Source organism: Mastacembelus armatus, chromosome 21 (assembly GCF_900324485.2).
Source record: "Mastacembelus armatus chromosome 21, fMasArm1.2, whole genome shotgun sequence".
Lineage (NCBI taxonomy): Eukaryota > Metazoa > Chordata > Actinopteri > Synbranchiformes > Mastacembelidae > Mastacembelus > Mastacembelus armatus.
In genome coordinates this window covers 4021899-4041828 of record NC_046653.1, presented here as the reverse complement: position 1 = coordinate 4041828, position 19930 = coordinate 4021899, and the positions used below count along the sequence as shown (strand labels likewise).

The 19930-nt window shown below is 41.3% G+C and overlaps 2 protein-coding genes across 2 annotated transcripts; one reads left to right on the top strand and one right to left on the bottom strand.

The window, feature by feature from the left end:
* Window position 1: 1 nt before the first annotated feature.
* Window positions 2–7673, top strand: c21h2orf69 (chromosome 21 C2orf69 homolog). The gene is made up of 4 exons (XM_026296553.2): window positions 2–117; window positions 321–622; window positions 3974–4212; window positions 5453–7673. The coding sequence occupies exons 1-4, from the start codon at window positions 84–86 to the stop codon at window positions 5928–5930; spliced, it is 1053 nt and encodes a 350-aa protein (XP_026152338.1). The 5' UTR covers window positions 2–83; the 3' UTR covers window positions 5931–7673.
* On the bottom strand, window positions 7493–18412 carry stk17b (serine/threonine kinase 17b (apoptosis-inducing)). The gene is made up of 7 exons (XM_026296552.2): window positions 17836–18412; window positions 14974–15186; window positions 13248–13386; window positions 12458–12584; window positions 12204–12252; window positions 11573–11752; window positions 7493–10739 (listed from the first exon to the last, which is right to left on the bottom strand). Exons 1-7 carry the CDS (start codon window positions 17955–17957, stop codon window positions 10502–10504), a joined length of 1068 nt encoding a protein of 355 aa, XP_026152337.1. The 5' UTR covers window positions 17958–18412; the 3' UTR covers window positions 7493–10501.
* Window positions 18413–19930: the final 1518 nt, after the last annotated feature.

Below are 19930 nucleotides of genomic sequence, written 5' to 3'. Positions count from 1 at the left end.
TGATATGTGTGTTTTTGATAAACAGCGCCTCTTCGTGGACAAAACACCCCAAACTGTCAGAATTCAATAAATGGTGCAGGTCTATGTCGAAACTACTACAGTGCGAGGCAGACGACGGTGAGAAGACGGAGGGCAGTGATAAGTATTTCAGTTCTAGCCACATAATACGGCTTATTTGTGCCTTGTTGCGACGTCAGATGAGATTATGAGATGCTGCGTAGCTAACAGAGACAGCTATCGTTGGTTGACTACTGTTAGCTAGCAGCAGCATGGAGTGACTGCGCTGAGAAAGAAAACACCAAATCATTTTCTTATTATAGAGTCCATGCTAGCTGCCCGAACATTTGGGGTGGGTTTCACTCTAACAGCTGTGGCCAAAGCAATGACCTCTGTAGCAGCGACGACATCGTCTGAGTCTCAGGGGCTGCACGTAGCAGCCAGCCGGGATGCGCGCTGCGGGAGCCCGCGGCACAGGCTGCAGAAGCTGCTGGCGGTGCCCGGCTACGTCCCGAGCCGAGTCAACGATCTGCTGCTGCTGCGCCCTGAGGCAGACTGCCACAGCGCTTCACAACCCAGGAAGAGCCATAACAGACATGTGGTGTTCTTCCACGGGGACATACAGGTGAGTCGGATAGAGGAGGGGTCTGCAGAAAGATGAAGACTGGACTGACCGAAAGACTTGAATCTATTAAAGTTTTTACAGTGGCACGTTGGCAATTGTAATTAATGGAGTTAGGATCATCATGAGCTCCCTTCCAACTAGCTAGGGCTAGCGAGTTTTTTTACAAAATCAAAGTAAAAACGCTCGAACATTATAGACTGATTTACAGATGAGTGTGTATGACATTTTCTGTCTTGCATTCATGATTTTCTATTGCGTTGGTGCTGGTGGTATAAAAGTAAAGTGCATGACTGTATATTTCTCAGTGATATGAATATAACATATAAAAACTGTAACGTGCAGTGTATCATTAGCTTGTACACAATGTGACATGTGGTCTCTGAAAAGGTTTTGGCTGTCAGTGTGTTTTTCTTTTACTGCAGAAAAGCTCTAGAGCAGTAGGACAGCATGTAGTTAATGCTGCACAAATTATGTTTACCTGTCCGATGATAAAGCACAAGCCTGGAACACAGATCGCACACAATAAATTAAATTCAGCAAGTCAGGTTTTTTACATATGAGGACAGACATCTGACCCTGTCACACGCGACTCCTCTCAGCTACACTGATATCAGGTTAAGTTTATTTATATGGACCAGCATCAGAGAATGTGCCTGTCTAGAGCACAGGAACAAATTTAAACTGAATGCAGCACTTCATATTGCCAGGTGAAAGTGCATAGAGTACATTGTTCATGAGGCAGGTACAGTGCTGTGGAAAAGTATTTTCCCTCTTTCTGATTTTCTTTGCATATTTGTCACACTTAAATGATTCATATCATCAAACTTCTTTTCCTTTCAGCTGCTCCCTTCAGGGGTCACCACAGTGAATCATCTGCCTCCGTTTAACCGTATCCTCCACACACACATCAACTATCCTCATGTCCTCCTTCACTACATCCAAGAACCTCCTTTTTGGTCTTCCTCTAGGCCTCCTTCCTGGCAGCTCTAACCTCAGCATCCTTTTACCAGTGTATTCACTGTCCCTCCTCTGAACATGTCCAAACCATCTCAATCTGGCTTCCCTGGCTTTTTCTCCAAAACATCTAACATGAACTGTCCCTCTGATGTCCTCATTCCTGATCCTATCCATCCTCATCACTCCCAGAGAGAACCTCAATATCTTCAGCTCTGCTACCTCCAGCTCTGCCTCCTGTCTTTTTCTCAGTGCCACTGTCTCTAAACCAGACAACATTGCTGGTCCCACCACTGTCTTGTACACCTTTCCTTTCATTCTTGCTGACACTCTTTTGTCACACATCACACCTGACACTTTCCTCCACCCGTTCCAACCTGCTTGCACACGTCTCTTCACTTCTTTTCCACACTCTCCATTGCTCTGTACTGTTGTCCCTAGGTACTTAAAATCCTCCACCTTCTTCACCTCTACTCCCTGTAACCTCACCGTTCTACTTGAGTCCCTCTCATTTACACACATGTACTCTGTTTTACTGAGCTCAGCTTCATTCCTCTCCTTTCCAGAGCAAACCTCCACCTCTCTAGATTTTCCTCCACCTGCTCCCTGCTCTCACTACAGATGACAATGTCATCTACAAACATCATGGTCCACAGAGATTCCTGTCTAACCTCATCTGTCAGCCTGTCCATCACCACAGCAAACAAGAAGGGGCTCAAAGCCGATCCTTGGTGCAGTCCCACCTCCACCTTGAACTCCTCTGTCACCCCTACAGCACACCTCACCACTGTCTTACAGCTCTCATACATGTCCTGCACCACTTGAACATACTTCTCTGCTACTCCAGACTTCCTCATACAAAACCACAGCTCCTCTCTTGGCACCCTGTCAGACACTTTTTCCAAATCTACAAAGACACAATGCAGCTCCTTCTGGCCTTCTCTGTACTTCTCCATCAGCATTCTCAAAGCAAATATTGCATCTGTGGTTCTCTTTCTTGGCATGAAACCATACTGCTGCTCACAAATGCTCACTTCTGACCTCAGCCTAGCCTCCACTACTCTTTCCCATAACTTCATTGTGTGACTCATCAGCTTTGTTCCTCTGTAGTTTCCACAACTCTGCACGTCTCCCTTGTTCTTAAAAATGAGCACAAAGCTAACCTGAGTAAATATTAAGTGCAGTTTTTAAATGAGGATTTCATTTATTAAGAGAAAAAAGCTGTCCAAACCTGCAGGCCTCGCTTGCATCAGTTGAGGTCAGTGTCCATGACTGGGCAAAATGGCTAACCTGGCTAACCTGGCTAACCTGACCAACTCTTTTCTTATTCTATACAAAGAATTAGTCTGGAATCTCTTCAGCTGAGATCAAATTCCAGGGGGTGGGCCAGTGGACGCAGAATAAACCAATCAGAGAAATGAACGATATGTTCAACAAACAAACCAAGTGTTAATCCAACATGGCGTGTGGTAGAGTAGAGAGGCTAGTGAATGACTGTTATTTTTGTTGTAAAAAGATGAGAATACACAGTGTTATCACCAGTTCTCTGCATATTTCTGAGCAGAGTAAACAGCAAAAGCCAGTTGTAGAAAGATTTGCGGACTTGGGACTGGCATTGAGAAACGTGATAAACAAGTCATTGCAAATAAACAGCTGTGACTGGCCCGGCTCATTTAAAGCCAGAGGTAAAAAGTCTCTAAGGCAGGGGGTCCAGACCCTCAGTCTTTCTCTAAGACAGGACTGGGTCTGGCTGGCCAGGTGAAAAAAATGGCATCCATGGACAGTTCCAAAGTGAAAGCCACTGCTTACCAAAAAGAACACAGGCTCTTCTCACATTTGCCGAAAAACATCTTGATTATTCCCAAATATCCTGTGGGCTGATGACACAAAAGTACAACTTTGGGAAGTGTGTGTCCCGTTACATCTGGCAAACATGGTGATGGTGGGGCTGCTTTGCAGTTTCAGGATCTGAACGACTTGCCATAATTGATGGATCCATGATCCAAACTAAGTGGGATAAACTGATGGGTGTCACTGTGTGATGTTTTTAGTTAGGCTCTCACCAGGAAATGATATATGGGACATGGTCTGTTCACAGGCTATTTACACATGAACATATTTTGCAAAACTTTTTTTAGGATATTTTATATTTATAGGTGATAAGGTTTCTTCTTTGATAGTTTGTGTCTCTCCCTTTACAATTTTAAAGTGTGTGCTGTGGCCAATAACATGACTACAGCAAATCTCCTGTCTGGCCCAGCAAGTTAACTTGCACTTCCTTTTAAAAAGCTAGTTTTAGACAAACTGTGGGATCAAGGTCCAGTATATTCTTGGACACAAGTGCAGATCCTTTTTTCGCAGCTTTAAATGATCTCTCTCTGTGTTTTGTATGTGTAGAACTTCCACGAGGAGATGGCTCTGCAGTCTGAGGGAGCCCAGTGGCTCTCCTGGAGCCTAGAGCAGGTGGCCTTCACCCTGGGCCGCCGTTTCCCTGAGCAGTACATCTGGGTGGTCAGGGCCTCCCGCATGTATCTGCACAAGTTCAGCTGCTACCACAACTTTGTGGATAGCACCATGTTCGGGGCTCCAGAGCACTCGCCGTACTCGCCCGAGTGTGGAGCATTTCACCATCTCAGGTTTTTGGCCTTTTGGTCTGCTTTCATCAGCTGAACAGAATTTGATGGGATGAGGGTCAAATTAGTTGTTTTGTGTTAGTTAAGTCAGTTTCAGCTCACAAATGGTTACTGTGGAAACTAAATCCTACAAGAAAAGAGGTTGGGCATTACACTTTGTTGCAGAGAGTTAGATGACACGATGGGTGTACTGTACTTGCCCTGTTAAATATGAAGCTAGCTATCACACGACACAGTAACATAAAGACTATAGTACTGCAGGAAATAGACAGCAGCTCACCCTTTTTTACCTTCTTAAGTTGCCTCAGATTGTCTTCAAAGCTCAACATAAAAACGTATTATTTGCATATCTCTGTTAACCCTCATGTACTGTTCGGGGTGTTTTCATCCACCAAGGGTCATTTTTCACTCTTAATTTGGCCATAACTTTCACTGTATTTCACCAAATGGGATGATATTTAGTGACAAACCTTAATTTGACATAAATTTTGGAAATATGATTTAGAAATATTCCATAGGTCAATAATACAAATGTGGGCAAATTCACTCCCCTTTCGTGATGTTAAAGATGAAGTTTTAAGTTTTCTATGCACAGTACTGTGTAAAGGGTTAATGGGGCCATTTGGTTGTCAACAGTAAAAATCACAAATTTTACTGTTTCCCAACGGGAAACCACCAACCATCATGAATGCATGATTATATAGTGTCATGGCTGTGAAAAAATGTCGTTGTAATGGCAGTCAATGAGGCAAAAACATCCACAAACAACAAATTAGTCAGAAAAAATTAAAATCTGATGCTGCACAAAAACTAACAATGCATCAAAATCAGTGTTGTTACTAATCTTTGACAGAAAGAGTTTTAAAGAGTTAAATCCTGGATTTTTTTTTAACAATTAGTAGTTTTGGTCAGAACTGGATGATAAACAGATTTATACAAAAAAAAGTTGAAAAAAACATTATTCTGATATAATTTTACAGCAGTTTATTTTAGTGGATGTTTTCATCCCAAACATAACAAAAGGGTAGTGTTTTTGAACAGTGCACAAGGGTTAAACTGGACAGAAACACTAAACAATTACAAAGAGCTGCAAAACAACTGAAAACAGACACAAAATGAACCACAAGACAACACAAACTGAGAACAAAATCACATTGTTGCTCATTCTGTGAGGCTTGCTCCTAGAATTGTAGTAGGGGTCGAGGTCTTTTACATGTCTGCTGAACGGCGTTTATGTTTGCAGGGCCCTACTGGGCCATGGAATGGAGCGAGCCAACCTACCAAACCCCCTGCAGCCACACGGTGGTGCTGACAGCATCCCCTCAGGGTTTTCACTGACACTGGTGGGCTTCAGCAAAGGCTGCGTGGTGCTGAACCAGATGGTGTATGAGCTGGGCGGGGCCCGCACCGACCCGCAGATGGCTCCTTTCATTAAATGCATCTCAGCCATGTACTGGCTGGACGGCGGACACCCGGGGGGCAGGGAGACCTGGTTGACGGACCAGCAGGTGCTGAAGGAGCTTGCAGACAGCAGATTTTCAATTCATGCACATGTGACCCCTTATGAGGTGTGTGATCCGATGCGGGCATGGGTGGGTCGCGAGCACGGACTCTTCATCAAAACCCTGGAGGAGCTTGGGGCTTGTCCAAGCAAGAAGCTGCATTTTGAGGATGAGCCCCCCTCGATCGAGAACCACTTCAGGGTTATCCAGGAGTTTTGAGATTGGTTTGGAGTGGCTGTGAATGCTGCACACAACACACACAACATGCACAACATGCACATCAGAGGTCTGATTGTTGGAACAGCAGTGAGCATTTCAGATGATTCATTAGAAAACAAATCGAGTATCTTATCTGCTGTCTTACCTCAGTGATTTAAGGGCTCTGCCGCCAGAGCATGTGGCATGTTTGTGTGTTGTACTTTGCATTTTCTTTCTACTGCTAAATGCACTTATTCTGAGGTGGATAGTTTTAACATTGTGTCTTCCTTTATTATTTTACTCTTTAGGTAAGCATTTACATTTGATTTTTGGCATAAAGTCAAACTGAGTTGCTGCAGAGGTATCGGTTTAGTAACATGAGTAATTCATGTTTCAGTTTGATTTTGCTTGTGACAGAATGCCTATAATTTAAAATGTTTAAAGTTTAGGGTAAGATTGTAACTTTTTCATTTCTGTCATGACTTTAATTTAATGTAAATTTGGCAGAAAGAGCTGCTTCTTGACCTCTCTGTACTTGCACTTTTGTTGAGCTACTGCAGTGTTAGCTTCAGGCTACATCAGTTGGTCTCTGTGTTAATTAACAAATTAATTAACTAAACTGAACACTTAATAAGGTTAAAAAAAGGCAACTGATGTCATTCCGTCAGTTTGATCCCAATGGTGGATTTTTCTGTGTAAATGTCAAAAGAAAAAAGGAAAAACCTTTTAAAAGTTTTATTGTGGTAGTGTACTCTAGTCAACATATTGCTGCCATCAAGAAAAACCTGCTCACTTCTGCTTCTCACAACAGTGAAGTAATATTATAATCGTCCCAACCCAAGATCCATTAGTTGTAGATGTTCTGGAGCTTTTCATCATAAGCTGAGTAACATGAGATTTCGTACACTGCTCTTCAAGAGTGAACTTGCTGTTTCTAAATACTGACTGTCTATGTGATTGGACCTTAGTCTGCCAACACATTGTTCATTTGTTTTGACATTATGACCCTAGGAATGAACTAGACAAACTGTAATGTTTACAATGAGATGTTTTTCATTAAAACAAAAGGTCAAATGTTTTCTTTTATAATTATAAATTACTTATAATTATCCAGTAAAGTTGAGATTAGAGTGCTGATAACCTGTCATGGTGGCAGCATGTGCTTTAAACTCTGTTGTATTCCGGTCTGTATGATCTCTGTAAGCACTCATAGCATCTTTGCACTATGCTGACGGCTGCAAAAGAATGTAACTTCAGAGCATTCCATTATATTCACTACTTATTGTGTGCAAGTCTACAAGCAGGATGGATGTAAGCTTTTTTTGTTTAATACAAAAGTAATTTAGGTAGCTTTGAATGATCTGTTTGCTGATTGGTACACATTACCCACCATGCCACTTTGCTCTATTAACAGTTGACCAATGCTGTAGAGTAGGCTGCAGTTCCTGCTGGAGTGCAGTCTGTTTTAGCTCTCTTGATTCAGCAGGTGGCAGCAGAGCAGAAGACGAATTTAATAAGGAACCACAAAAACCCAGTTTTCCACTGCATGTATTCAACAACAAAAGGCATCAGATACTCCATCAGACATGTTCAACAATTTTTAATGAGCTTTTTCAGTTTGCTTTGTGATGCCTGCATATTAGCCTGCAGCTGATGAGAAAACAATACAGATTATGTCTTTTATTAGTCATTTCATATGTACACGGAATGCTTATACATTAAAAAATATAAAATGCAAAATAAACAAACATCTCTTAAACATTTCTTTGCTTGTGCCTGTGGTTGGTTTGACTTTATAGTACCCTTCAGTCTGACTGTGGTCAATAAAGCACAGGAATGTTGGGTGACAAAAGTGGTGCTCCACTTCTTGACTGCCAGCTAGACACCTCCCAGTCAGATGATGAGCACTCATGTGCAGAGGCCAACCAGTGACTAGCTACTGAAAATAACAGTACAGTACATGTACAGAATCATCACCACAGCCTAAGTCATGTTCAAGTGAAATAAAAAAAAACAACAAAACCAGCAAACATAAGCCGCTCTATCTGAGCTGTTCCAGCATTTCATCCTGCAAAGTGAGATCCCTGACATCACTGTGCTGCAAAACAAGTCCAGCTTCTCTTGAGATTTACTGCTTGTCAAGCCTTTGCTGCAACAAAGAAAATAGCTTCACCTGTTTTTGTACAACTGAGCTTGAGAAACACAGACTATAGAAACAACCTCTGCCTAATCCCAGTCTGAATTAAGATTATATGAAGACACCTGAAAGGTATTAGAAAGAGCAGAGTAAATCTTGAGATGAAGTAAGATTCAAGCTTATTTTCTTACACAGTAGCAAAAGAGACAATGTGGCTTTTCCAGTTTCTATAATCACCTGACAGCATCAAACTGGACATACTTGTCCACAGTTTGGAGAAACAAGCTCCTAACTCTGTGAGATTAACTCACTTGTTGAGATGAAGGTATTTTACAATGTGGTGTTCCAGTTTGACAGGATGACAGCATACAGATGAGAGCGTGGCCGTGACTGGAGACGCCCATCTCCCACACAAAGGCCATTGTGCCAGCTGGTGACAACAACAAACAAATACAATGTGGTCTTATTTGGTTTGGCACCTCGCAACCAAAAGAGGAATGTTTAACTGAGTTTAAAGGAATCATCACCAGCACTGGACTTTCAGAGGGGTGAGGTCATTTTTTTCTGTTTTTGTCATTCAAGACTTGCTTGAACAAAAGATGACAAATCCCAGGAGTCAACAGCACCTCATATTTCACATTATACAGAGGTTTGGTCAAATTTGAGACAAATCCATCTTTCTTCCACCTTTACAGTGAAATCATCATTCCCACTTCTCTCTCTCCACCCATAAAGCCTTTCATACCTACATATCTTAACCATCAATATCAGAACTTAAGGTACAGTTGTACAACTGGGATATGTTTCCCATTTGCTGCACCTCTACTGTATGCATCTTTCAATGCCGACCATGTTTTGTCATCTTCCTGCTGCCTAAAACCATCTGACTCATCTGTTTTTCCAAATTTGCTTTACTTCCCAGTACCACCTAAAGCCATCCTTGCTTTCCTCTTCCCAATTTATTGCAGTTACACATTACCAGAGATCAACCATTACACTGGAACCACATCAGCATCTGCTTGTTTTAAATAACACCTTACTATTTCTAATTAATCTGTCTCCAGCCATAAACATCCTTATAAGACAACATTATTTACATTAAAATATAAAGTCCAGTACATAAATAACAACAGGCCTATAAGAATAACATTAAGAATACAAAACAAAGTGAGCAGCACGCCCTGAGAACAACAGGAACAAATCACTTCAGACACCCTGACCCCACAGGACTAGAGGAGTGTTTACTGCTGACATCATATGGAAGCACACTGAATGGCTTTGGTGAGAGACTGAACAGTGAACCTCTTAAGGACAAACATCCAAACTTTCAGATATTGCTCTAGTTCTGCTCATCAGTTCAATCAATACGTGTGTTTATGAATTAAGTGCTAAAAGCATGTTTCTCTTCTCCTCTGCCGGATAACAAAGAGGAACCTGGAGCTCACTGAGGCAATCGTTCGAGTAAGTGCGGGTGTGGCATGTGAACAGCTGTGTGAGTCATGAATAGGTTCCTTTGAGCTGTTACAGTGTTTTAAGTTTCTGTCTTACTATGGAAGGGTATGGAAACAAATGTGCCAAAAATCTGTTGCTTAAGTGTTTTTGTGAAAGAAATTTCTTAAAGTTTACAATAACCTGAACACTAAATGTCTTTGGAGGGGGACTACACTATAGTTAACATTATTAAAAATGAGTTTTATGTAAAACCCTGAGCTGAGTTTAAACCCTCAATCTATGACAGAGAAAAACACTGGAATGGAAAATCTAGTTAGTAGTTGAACCCCTGCTGGTTTTTAACCTGGAATGTTGCAGGCAGTAAGAGACATATGATATGAAATGTCCCCAGCAACACAGCACAGAAGCCAGACTGCATAATTTCCCATAATGCTGCTGGCTGTCACCGGTTCTCCATAACATGCAAATAGGCCGCTTATCTCGAGAACACACATCTCTGCTGTAGCACAAGTGCAGTTAAGAAGTATCCAGGTCTGGTGACAAGAACACTAAACTTTCCAGCTTAAGGCACAGTGCTATTATCTTCTTCAGGGTTTCTTGAAATAAGATTTCAAGAGCAGAAGAGAAAGTTGCATAGATTTCTCTAGAAATACTCCCTTGCTGCTTTATCAGAACAGGTGCAACTACCACTCAATACATAGGAGATTTATGTAGCTCTCTGAACAATGAATGAAATACTTTAGGTTAAGCACACTGCATTAATTGAAACATACTTTCGAACAGAGTTGGATCAGAGATGAATTTCAAAATTTTGCTGGTTATCTTTGGTTTGAGTGGTCAATCTTTGAAATTTGCAAATTAGTGGAAAGCAAACCAAAGCTTAGTAGTCTGAGTGTTGGGCAGCAGACAGCTGGCTGTGTGAAGGCTTAAAAGAATTCAAAAGCTTAGAGTAAGTAGCGGGCACCCTGCCTTCTACTTTAATTCTCTCTCATGTTTTACTTTTTCAGAAGTCACCGTCTCCAGCAACGGCCGTCTCCTCGTCGAAGCGGAACCTTTTTGCCTGAGAATGCGGCGACTCCAGGAAGTTCTCCTTGTCTTCAGGGTCTTCAGGTGGGGCCGCCCACTTGGTGCCGCAGCTCCTGTCGCGGACGGTGCGGGCAGCAGCCGGATCGGGGCTCAGACACAGCTGCTGCTGCCACAGCCATGGGTGGCTCATACACTCTGCAGCACTGGGCCGGTCCCTGCAGTCAGAGCACAATGCCAGACATTTACAATCCAACACTGCAGCTCAGGTCAGGGTCAGTTCACGGATGCTACACCTGCAACTAACCATTGTTTTCAGAATTTATGTTGGTTCTTTTCTGAATGAGAAGCAACTATAACAGAAGAAATAATGATTTCCTACAGGCCAAGGTGATGTATTCAGATTTAATGATTTGTCTGACCTTCAGTTGGTTTACTGTACTATAATGTATGACAAGGAAAAAGAAAATTGTCACATCTGAGAGGGTGGAACCATCAAATGTTTGGCATTTTTGCTTGAAAATTATTCAAATTATTACTGGTACATGTGCTTAATTTCTATAGACTAAACTTACAAATTACTTCAGCCAACATTTAATCTAAATCCTATTATAATACCATGTAAATCTGTGCAGTACAGTTCACTAATGTATTCTAGTTTATTAATGAAAGCAACACAGGGAAAACAAAACTCCTTCACAGATTCTAATCTATAAAGAGGAAAAGATGTCACACCATTAAACAAAGTCAGAATATGGGCCAAACTGATTTACTTGCTGATAACCAACTAACTAACTAATAAATAAATAAATAAATTCTTCACCATCTTCTCATGGATAAAAATCTGATAAAAATCAATAAATCAAAACAAGTTCTTCACAGGCTCTGGAATGCACACACACCAGATAAAACATTACGAGTCCGTCGAGCTGCTTCACTGAAAAACTTCCCTCGGCCTTTAGTTTACCGCTGTGTTCTAACATTCCATTCTGATTTCATTCACACTGAACTTAACGTGGGAAGTGTGAGACAAGTTACTGTCTTTACTCACTCGGGTACTTTGACCAGCAGCTTACGGATGAAGTCCACAGCCATCTCAGACACCCTGGAGAAGGTTTCCTTGCTGTAGTCCACGTTGACTTGAGAGACGTTCAGGTACGTTTCCTGCTTGTCATCTCCGGCAAACGGAGACTCACCTGTCACAAGCATGTAGGCGATAACACCCACACTCCTGAGGGACAGAAACATGTGTGACGGACACAGGGGAGGTTTTTGGGCTAAACGCCAAAGAGCCTCCCAAAAGTAATTATGTACAATATTTTTAAAAAACAGATACAATGATACAACACACATCTTTAGAATTTTGGCCACAACAAAAGTAATTCCTCAAATTCTGAACAACTACTAACTGCTGCACTGTTACTCTGTGTGTGCAAAGGACCACCTTCATTTTCATCTACAAATCATCTGCTTACATCACCTACATACCTAAGTGATAAACAACCTGTCTGAGCTTGTGACAGGTTGTGTTCATCCTACTGAACTTCAAAACAAAGTCATGTGCAACATCACTGTGTAGAAATGATCTCCCCATCTTTTGACTGATCACCACAGCGAGAACCCTTGAATAACTGCTCACACTTCAAAATGTCACCCCCAAAATGTAGCAAGAATGGGCTTACCATAGGTCAGTTGCTGTTGTGATTGGCTCATAATTCAGGATCTCAGGAGCTGAATGAAGACATGAAGGGAAGTCAGTTGTCATTCATGCCTCATGTTTTTTCTTTCATAAGTGTATTGGACAATGAAGATAATGCCTCTATCTGCACTGTGCATTCCATATGACACAGTGACTGTTAAGAACTTTAATGTGCTTGTGCTGTCCTTATAATATGTTTTGAAGTAATCCAAGCATGTTTTAGAAATACCACCTTACCCACATATTCAGGTGTGCCAAGAATCTCTCGGAGCTCTCCGACCGCACCCAGTCTGCGTGCCAGGCCAAAGTCTACGATCTTTATATCTCCTGGAGGAGACAGGCTGGTCAGGAGAATATTCTGTGGCTGAGAAAGAAACAAAGAGGAAATGCCGAATGAACAGCATGTAAAAGCAGAAGTGGTGGCAAGATAAGAGGTACTTTTAACTTTGGGACAGAACCTATTACAACAATCGGAACTTTTTCTTCAGTTCAGTTTTTCAACACGACTCCAGGGGATAGGTGTTTTTTTCTCTGTAAATACTTCTTCCATACAGGAGAGGCCCAAAACACACTCTGTGTTTTGTCTGTGCAAATGACACCAATGTTTTGAGTTAAAATGCTGAGGGTTTTTGACAAGGATTAGCATCTATTGTTTAAAGAACTACTCTTGCAAAAGTTAAACTGCTCTTAGTGTTGAATGTCTTTACTGTGGGAATCCACCAGCAACAGTGGCCAGTAAGAGACCCACAGCCGAATGCCTGGTGTGAAAATGACTCACTTCACAGTGTGCCCTGGAGTGTTCTCACTTTGCCCAGGGCTAAGGGTTCTGTTCGAACTGTAGTTCTAGGCTTAACGGTGTCATGGAAATTGGGATTTTGAGTACATAGCTGCTCTGAAAAAAGGGAATACACTGCCAAGCATTTAAGGGTAGTCTGTGGTTAAGGGAGTGAACATGTAAAAATAGATTCCCTTGGCCCCAGCTACATCTGTGCGTGTCACTGTATGTGCGTGTGTGTACTGTGCAGACCTTTAGGTCTAAGTGCACCAGGTTGCTCTGGTGGAGATAGTGGACTCCCTCCAATGTCTGCCTGATCAGACGAGTGATCTGGGCCTCTGGGAGCAGCTCTTCAGACACACAGTGGTCAAATATCTCTCCACCGGCCGCACTGGGCAAAGAGAAAACACAAGCACTTGGTGAATACACATACACACACACACAGGGATGGTTTATATACTGTCCATCTACTGAATGACATATTAAAACACCAGGCAATTTTGGGACATTTGATGCAGTTTGTATGCGGTGGGGTTTTAAAAAAAAAAAGAAAGAAATATACAGTACTGTATTTGCAGATCCAAGGGTGGCCTTATGGTTTAAGTGGCCAACCCATTGCCTGAGGGTGACCGGTTTGAGCCTACATGTCCTGGCAGAGTGTTATTGAGCAAGAAAGCAACCTCGTTCCTTTTACCTCACTGTAAAGCACTAGGGCTAAAAGTGTCAGCCAAAGACACAGGGTGGGGCAAGCCCTAAAACTGTGCCTGTGTGAGTATAAAGATTAATCAGATTTTATAACATTTGAGGTTATTAAAGTTTCTAATTCAGTATTTCTCTAGGGCCTCTTTGCATTGTCTTCACTGTTAAATCAACATACTGTATTTTCCAGACTATTAGTTGGTTTTAGCAAAAACAACCTTGTTGAAACCAAAAAAACATATATAAGTCACATTTCTAATGATACTAGTTCTAGTCTAAATTAGCCTATGAAGAATGTAGGGTAGGCATAACAACAAGCAGAAGTACGTTACAGAATTAATTCATCTGTGTCAGACGGTGTGTCCTCCTCCTCTCTCAGACACTGCAGTGAGTGTCGGCATTCAGACAATGCCGACACTCACTGCAGTTTCAGCTGCAGACTTTATTACCTGCAATTTGAAGTCTGCAGTATAGCTCTTTCGTTTGGGTGGCTGTTTCACTTGTGTTACACTAGGAGTTGTAGTTTAGCGTGAACATAAACATTTTTACTTTTTTGGTGGTGCAGTAAAATATTTAATTGAGTCAAAACTGCCAAGAAAGCACACTAGCAACTACTCGACATAATGACTGTAAATACATACATATAAGTCACTTCCCTATATATGTCACACTACAAGCCAGAGTAAAAAAAAGTGTGACTTAAGATCTGGAAAATACAATAGTTGTCATGCTATCTGTGCTCTCAGCAAAGGATTAAAGTGTGTCCAACAACAAGCATTAAAGCTGTAGTTAGAAAACCACAGCAGTTCACTTTAAGACATTCAAAGTATCCAGACTTGGTCTCACATACATCTACATTCTGATCATCCAAAGAAAAATGATGACTGATACACCAGACAAAGATGGACATGAAAAATGTAAGTTAACATGACAGGCAATCTGCGATGGACTGGCAACCTGTCCAATCTGTACCCCTGCCTTTTGCCCAAACAGAGCTGGGATAGGCTCGAGCAGATCCCTGTGACCCTAAGTAGGAATAAGCAAATAGATGATGGATGGATGGATGACAGATGATACCTTACATATGAATATGCTAGGACAAGTCAACTCTACTGTAATTCAGCAAACATGGATTTTAGTCTTCAAACAAGACAGACCTGTTCAGAAGGATGAACTGTTTGTCACTGAATAACAGTTATTGTGACAGCTACTTCAGACCAGTCAAACAGGGCTTTGGTCCTAAACAGCCATTTTCAGGACAAAATGTAGAATAACTCACTATTCCAGCATTAAGACAATGTCGTGATCTGTCTCGTAAGCAGCGTGCAGGTTGACCACTCGGGCATTGTTACGGGCCATCTCCAGCACAGCCATCTCATGAATGACATCAGCCCGGCAGTCACGGCCTCTCCTCCTCTTCCGCAGGAACTTAGCAGCGAATACTTTCCCTGTGGCTTTCTCCACACAGCGCTTCACCACTGCAAACTTCCCCCTAAGGCAGCAAAAGTGGACATGTGGTTAAGGTGCACCCTTCAGAAAAATTATCAACAGGAAATCTGATTGAAATAATCTTTTTTTAAACAACACAGACAAGGTAAGTAAAATAAACAAACCCAGTCCCACAGTGGTACATGTATTAAAATATATATGGTGTGGGAAATGATGATTTCTATTGTTAATTAAGATAGCAAAATGTTTTAACATGACTTCACAATACAACACATTAACACATGATGAACATATTGCCCAGCCCTAATTACATATGACTATTTGTAAAAGATTAGCACACTGGCACAATGGTGCTACACAAATAGTGGCATTAGATAACTGGCTTCTGCATGTTATCTAATGCAAAGACATTCCTAAACTGATTGCTGTTAACACTGAAACCATGTCTACAACACTGGTACAATTGTTCAGGACATTCGAGACTGCAAAGATTAAAGTGATTCCTGCCTGCTCAATTTAACTCTAATAATTCTTAGTGCTGAACCTGAAAAACAACAAGACAACAACATAGAATAAGATCAACAGCATGCAAGTCTAATATACCATTTGTGATACATACATTTAAGTCTCTAAGCTTACCTTCTGCAAGTTTATCATAGAAAACATATAGCACAACTAAAAGACTCTCCAGAGAACTGGATCTACAGTCTCCTCCCTAAATCCTGTGGCATTCAGCTATTATTGTATGCAGCCTGTGGAAATACTTCTCCACAAGGCCTTCCAATGAATGCAACAAAAAGGAAAAAAAAATCTAATCCAAAAAAAAAAAAAAAAACAGTCTTACAAGAACCCAAGAGCAATGACTGAAGGCTCAGACCCAGAAGGACAGAACAATGGTGTTAACCTGGTCTCCCTTTGTAGCATCACCTATTATTGTTACTCTTTTCATGCAGTTTTAAGATTTGATACACATAATATGTTTGTGTACAACTTAATAATCATCTGAATTCTTTTCTCTGCCAACATTTACCAACCAACAAGGAGCATTAGCATAGTTTTAGTGTTTTAGTTCTGGTTTGGTCCACAGCAACTTTTTTAATTTTAAGCTAGACTAGGCAGCTGTTTTATCAGAGGGTTTTCTGAGCTGTCAGAAGGTTTAAAGAAAGCAGCTTACAGTCAAAGGTAAAATCCAAGTAGAAACAGTGAGCTAAACTGAACTGCTGACTGGCTGTTATTTCTGCCCTTTCAGCAGAACAAATGATCTCTTCTCAAATTACAATGTCATTGTATTCACTGTTAATATTGCATGTTTAACTGATTCCACCCAAAATCACTGATGTATTAACTGATAGTAAATCTAGCTGATAGTCAGCCTGACAACAGAAATATGGTGAGACCAAGGTTTTCCACGGTTAAAGGTCACTGTCTGTTAACTGAAGACTATGCTGTACCATAGCTGCAAATTACCACAAATACCTTTAAGTTCCAAAGTAAAACTAGAAAGGTTTGAGCCTAACACTACTGCTCTTACCCTGTCCTTAAAATACTGCACCTCAGTACTTCCTGTTTTGTCAATTCACATACAAATAAGTGAACAGAAGTGGCCTGTGCTGTTTCTGCTTTCTAAAGGCTGGTTTGCACATGTGCTGGTTTCCTTCCTCCTGTTTTGAAAGCAGAACTTTACAGTACACAGTGTATGACACATTACTTCAAACAGACCACAGGGATCTTAGGATGTGATCATCCACCATCAGCGGTTGCCATGGCTCACACACACCGCCAAACACATGACGAACTCCGCTGTAGCACCATAAAGCCAGGTTCCTCTGGCCACGACAGCCTTGTGTGTTTACAGTGGTCAAAGCTTACAATCCAGAGTCCAAACCATAGACATGAGTGCAGTGAATCACCTGTGCTAACCATTACTGCAGTAGATGTTACTATAAAATCATACATATACAAAGTCTTTGCCAAAAAAGTAAATTCTTTTAAATGTTTCTGTTGTCCATATGTGACATGTGGGAATTATTTCACTTTTATTTCTAATTTTATCTAAATCTCCCTCTTTTTAAGGCTACATAAAGCAAACATCTTATGTAAATACATAACAATACAATGGATGGTAGAGTGAAATGCAGCTGTTATTATATAGTTTTGACATGACAACTAATAGCTTTTTTGCTATTGTAATTGTATGTTATTCTTTTGGGTTGTAAGCTAAGACGACACCAACAGTGAATCAGGAAATGTTCAGTTCCAAAGCGTCAAATAGAGCCGAAAATAACTCTTATTTTCATTTTCTGCTGTTTCTTTTAAATCAATGTTCAGTCAATAAAATGAGACTGTCAGAACAGAGTCCAAAGTGTCATCTCCCAGTTGTTTGTTTGCTCCAAAACATATATTTTACAGTTATAGAAAAGAAACAAAAGCAACTTCAACGTGGGGAAATTTTGTTTTGGCTTTTGTCAAAGGACCCGTACTGCATGGTGCAGGGCAGCTTATTATATGGTATACATCCTCCCCGACTGTCCTCTTTGCTAAGAATGACCAGTTGAGATGGTTTTATACAGCTGTAAACTGTGGTCTGTGCTGTGTTTCAGTGCTATCAGTAGTAACATCACTATTACTAACTTTAGTTCCTGTTAAAAAGGCAAACTACCTGGAGGACAGCAGTCACATCTGTTTGACTCACCTTCCCAGCTCTCCGGTGACTTCATACACATTTTCCATCGCCTCTGTGCTGATTGGGGTTTGGACTTCGCACAGCAGCCCCGCGGAGAGTCCGCTGCGACTGTCCAGCCGTCTCCGAGACATCTTTCACCTCTTCTCTATGAGCCCCGCTACCAGCCACCCGACGGGAGACAGCGCTAAAACGCTAAAAAACTGAGATGGACGACAGAACCAACCTAAGCGGCTAGCTAACCCTGCAGCCTCGCCTCACTCAGCTACATGTTAACGTCAGCCAGCGCTCCGCCACGTTAGTTAACGTTAGTTAACGTTGGTTAACGTTGGTTAACGTTGATGCACCGACTCCGGTTAACGTTAGCCCAACTGTCGCTAAGTTAGCTCGACGGTCAATGTCGCGGATATAACAGTTAGCCGAGCTTAGCTGAACAGGAGCGTCCAGTCTATCACAGCTTTACCTACCGGGGATTCCCGTTAGCAGGTTTCTAGCGGCTTTGACCACTATGAAATACTTCTGCGACTAGTTCCCCCAAAGAGTTTTCGATCATTTTTACATCCCTCTGTTTGACACTTTCACGACACGTCACGGCTTGGCGCATGCGCACGGCTGCAGATTTTGAAAAACGCGTGGCCCAAACATGAATAACAGGGACACAAGGCTGGTTGTAACAGGTGTGTAACCTGTAGTGAGATGCAGCAGCAAATGAAGACAGATAAATGGGAAAGAGTTCAGGAATGACAAAAATGAGAACGACATTACTTGTTGTAGGCCTTAAATGACTGATGAACTATCATTCTGAGATGCTTAACCAGAAACATGTCTTTCAAATACCATAAATATGAGAAACTAAGTGGAAATATTAATGTATTATCTAGATTTGGACTTTATCACACTATTATGGTATCATATCCTCATACCACACATAGTTTATCATCCTTTTGTCTGCCCTAGGCCTGCAAGCAAAAACTGTTAAGTTATAATAAGAGGATAGGCTTATAATAATAATAGGAAGAATAAGTACAAAAACTGCAAGTAGAAATTCTGACATACTGCATCAAATTTATCAGATGAAACATAAATTATTAGGCCTATCAATGGTGAACTCTTAATGTAGCATCTCCTAGATCCTTCTTATGTAATATGACTTGGAAAGTTAAACTTGACTTAATTACAACTTTTAAAAAATCTGGCAAAGCATCTGGAGGACACCATCTACCCTGGAATGACTGTAACTTATCATAGGCCATGCAAATACATTTATAGAGTGTAGAGTATCTTTCAGGCCATTTGATATTTTTAAAGCCTGTTTCTATTATCAAGATTTTAGTTATATAGTTAGTTCCACTTGTTCTATTTTCGTATCCCTTTTTTGACATTTTGATAGAAACATAACCATGGGTTTAAGAGAACACTGTTAAATCAGCATTGTTCAGCTTCTTGGTACTAAGCTAGAGGCTGAGTGACTTCTAATGGTTTTAGGTCAACCCGTTTCACCACTCATCCAAGTGGCTTCGTCAATCTAAGAGAAAGCTGGTAGGAAACTCAAATTTATCTTCCCTTCACTGGACGGCACATTCCTACATAGCTCCTCTTTGTTTTGGTGTCCGGTATTAAGAGTGAACCAGTCTCTCTTAGTGTGTTGGTGGGTCTGAAGTGAACCTGTAAGCCTCTCTGAAACACCTGCTACATAGGGAATGAGCAGGTTTTTCCTCTGTGGATCGTGAGCCTCAGCTTGTTCATTTGTCTTTCTGCCTGATGTGGATGTTGCCTTGTTGAAAGCCCACTTTGGGTAGATGCGGGTTTTCAGGGTTTTATTCAAATGTCGGTCCTCCTTTCTCTTGGCCTCCATAAAGGTGGGGATGTTTCTCAGTTGCAGGATCAGCTGTGCACCTCCGTGTAAAGGAAACAGGCCACTGATTTGAATACAATGATGTACATATTTTGGATAGAGAACATGGAACGTGGTTTGAGAGAGGAATCATAGAAGCTATACGTGTCCAAGTGGAAAAAAACCCTCCCTTAACAAGGGTGGGGGTCCTCAATCTACCTATTCAGGCTAGTGGTGGAGTGAAACCAACCTGAATGATAAATTTGAGTTTCT

What these genes read in the sequence shown, in the direction of transcription:
- c21h2orf69 (XM_026296553.2), top strand. Translation starts at nt 84, where the DNA reads ATGTCGAAACTACTACAGTGCGAGGCAGACGACG. An exon ending in ACAGTGCGAGGCAGACGACG is followed by an intron (nt 118 to 320) that starts GTGAGAAGACGG and finishes TTCTTATTATAG; the next exon opens with AGTCCATGCTAGCTGCCCGA. An exon ending in TCTTCCACGGGGACATACAG is followed by an intron (nt 623 to 3,973) that starts GTGAGTCGGATA and finishes TTGTATGTGTAG; the next exon opens with AACTTCCACGAGGAGATGGC.
- stk17b (XM_026296552.2), bottom strand. Translation starts at nt 17,957, where the DNA reads ATGTCTCGGAGACGGCTGGACAGTCGCAGCGGACTCTCCGCGGGGCTG. An exon ending in ATTGTCTTAATGCTGGAATA is followed by an intron (nt 13,387 to 14,973) that starts GTGAGTTATTCT and finishes CTCTTTGCCCAG; the next exon opens with TGCGGCCGGTGGAGAGATAT. An exon ending in CTGCTGGTCAAAGTACCCGA is followed by an intron (nt 10,740 to 11,572) that starts GTGAGTAAAGAC and finishes CTCTGACTGCAG; the next exon opens with GGACCGGCCCAGTGCTGCAG.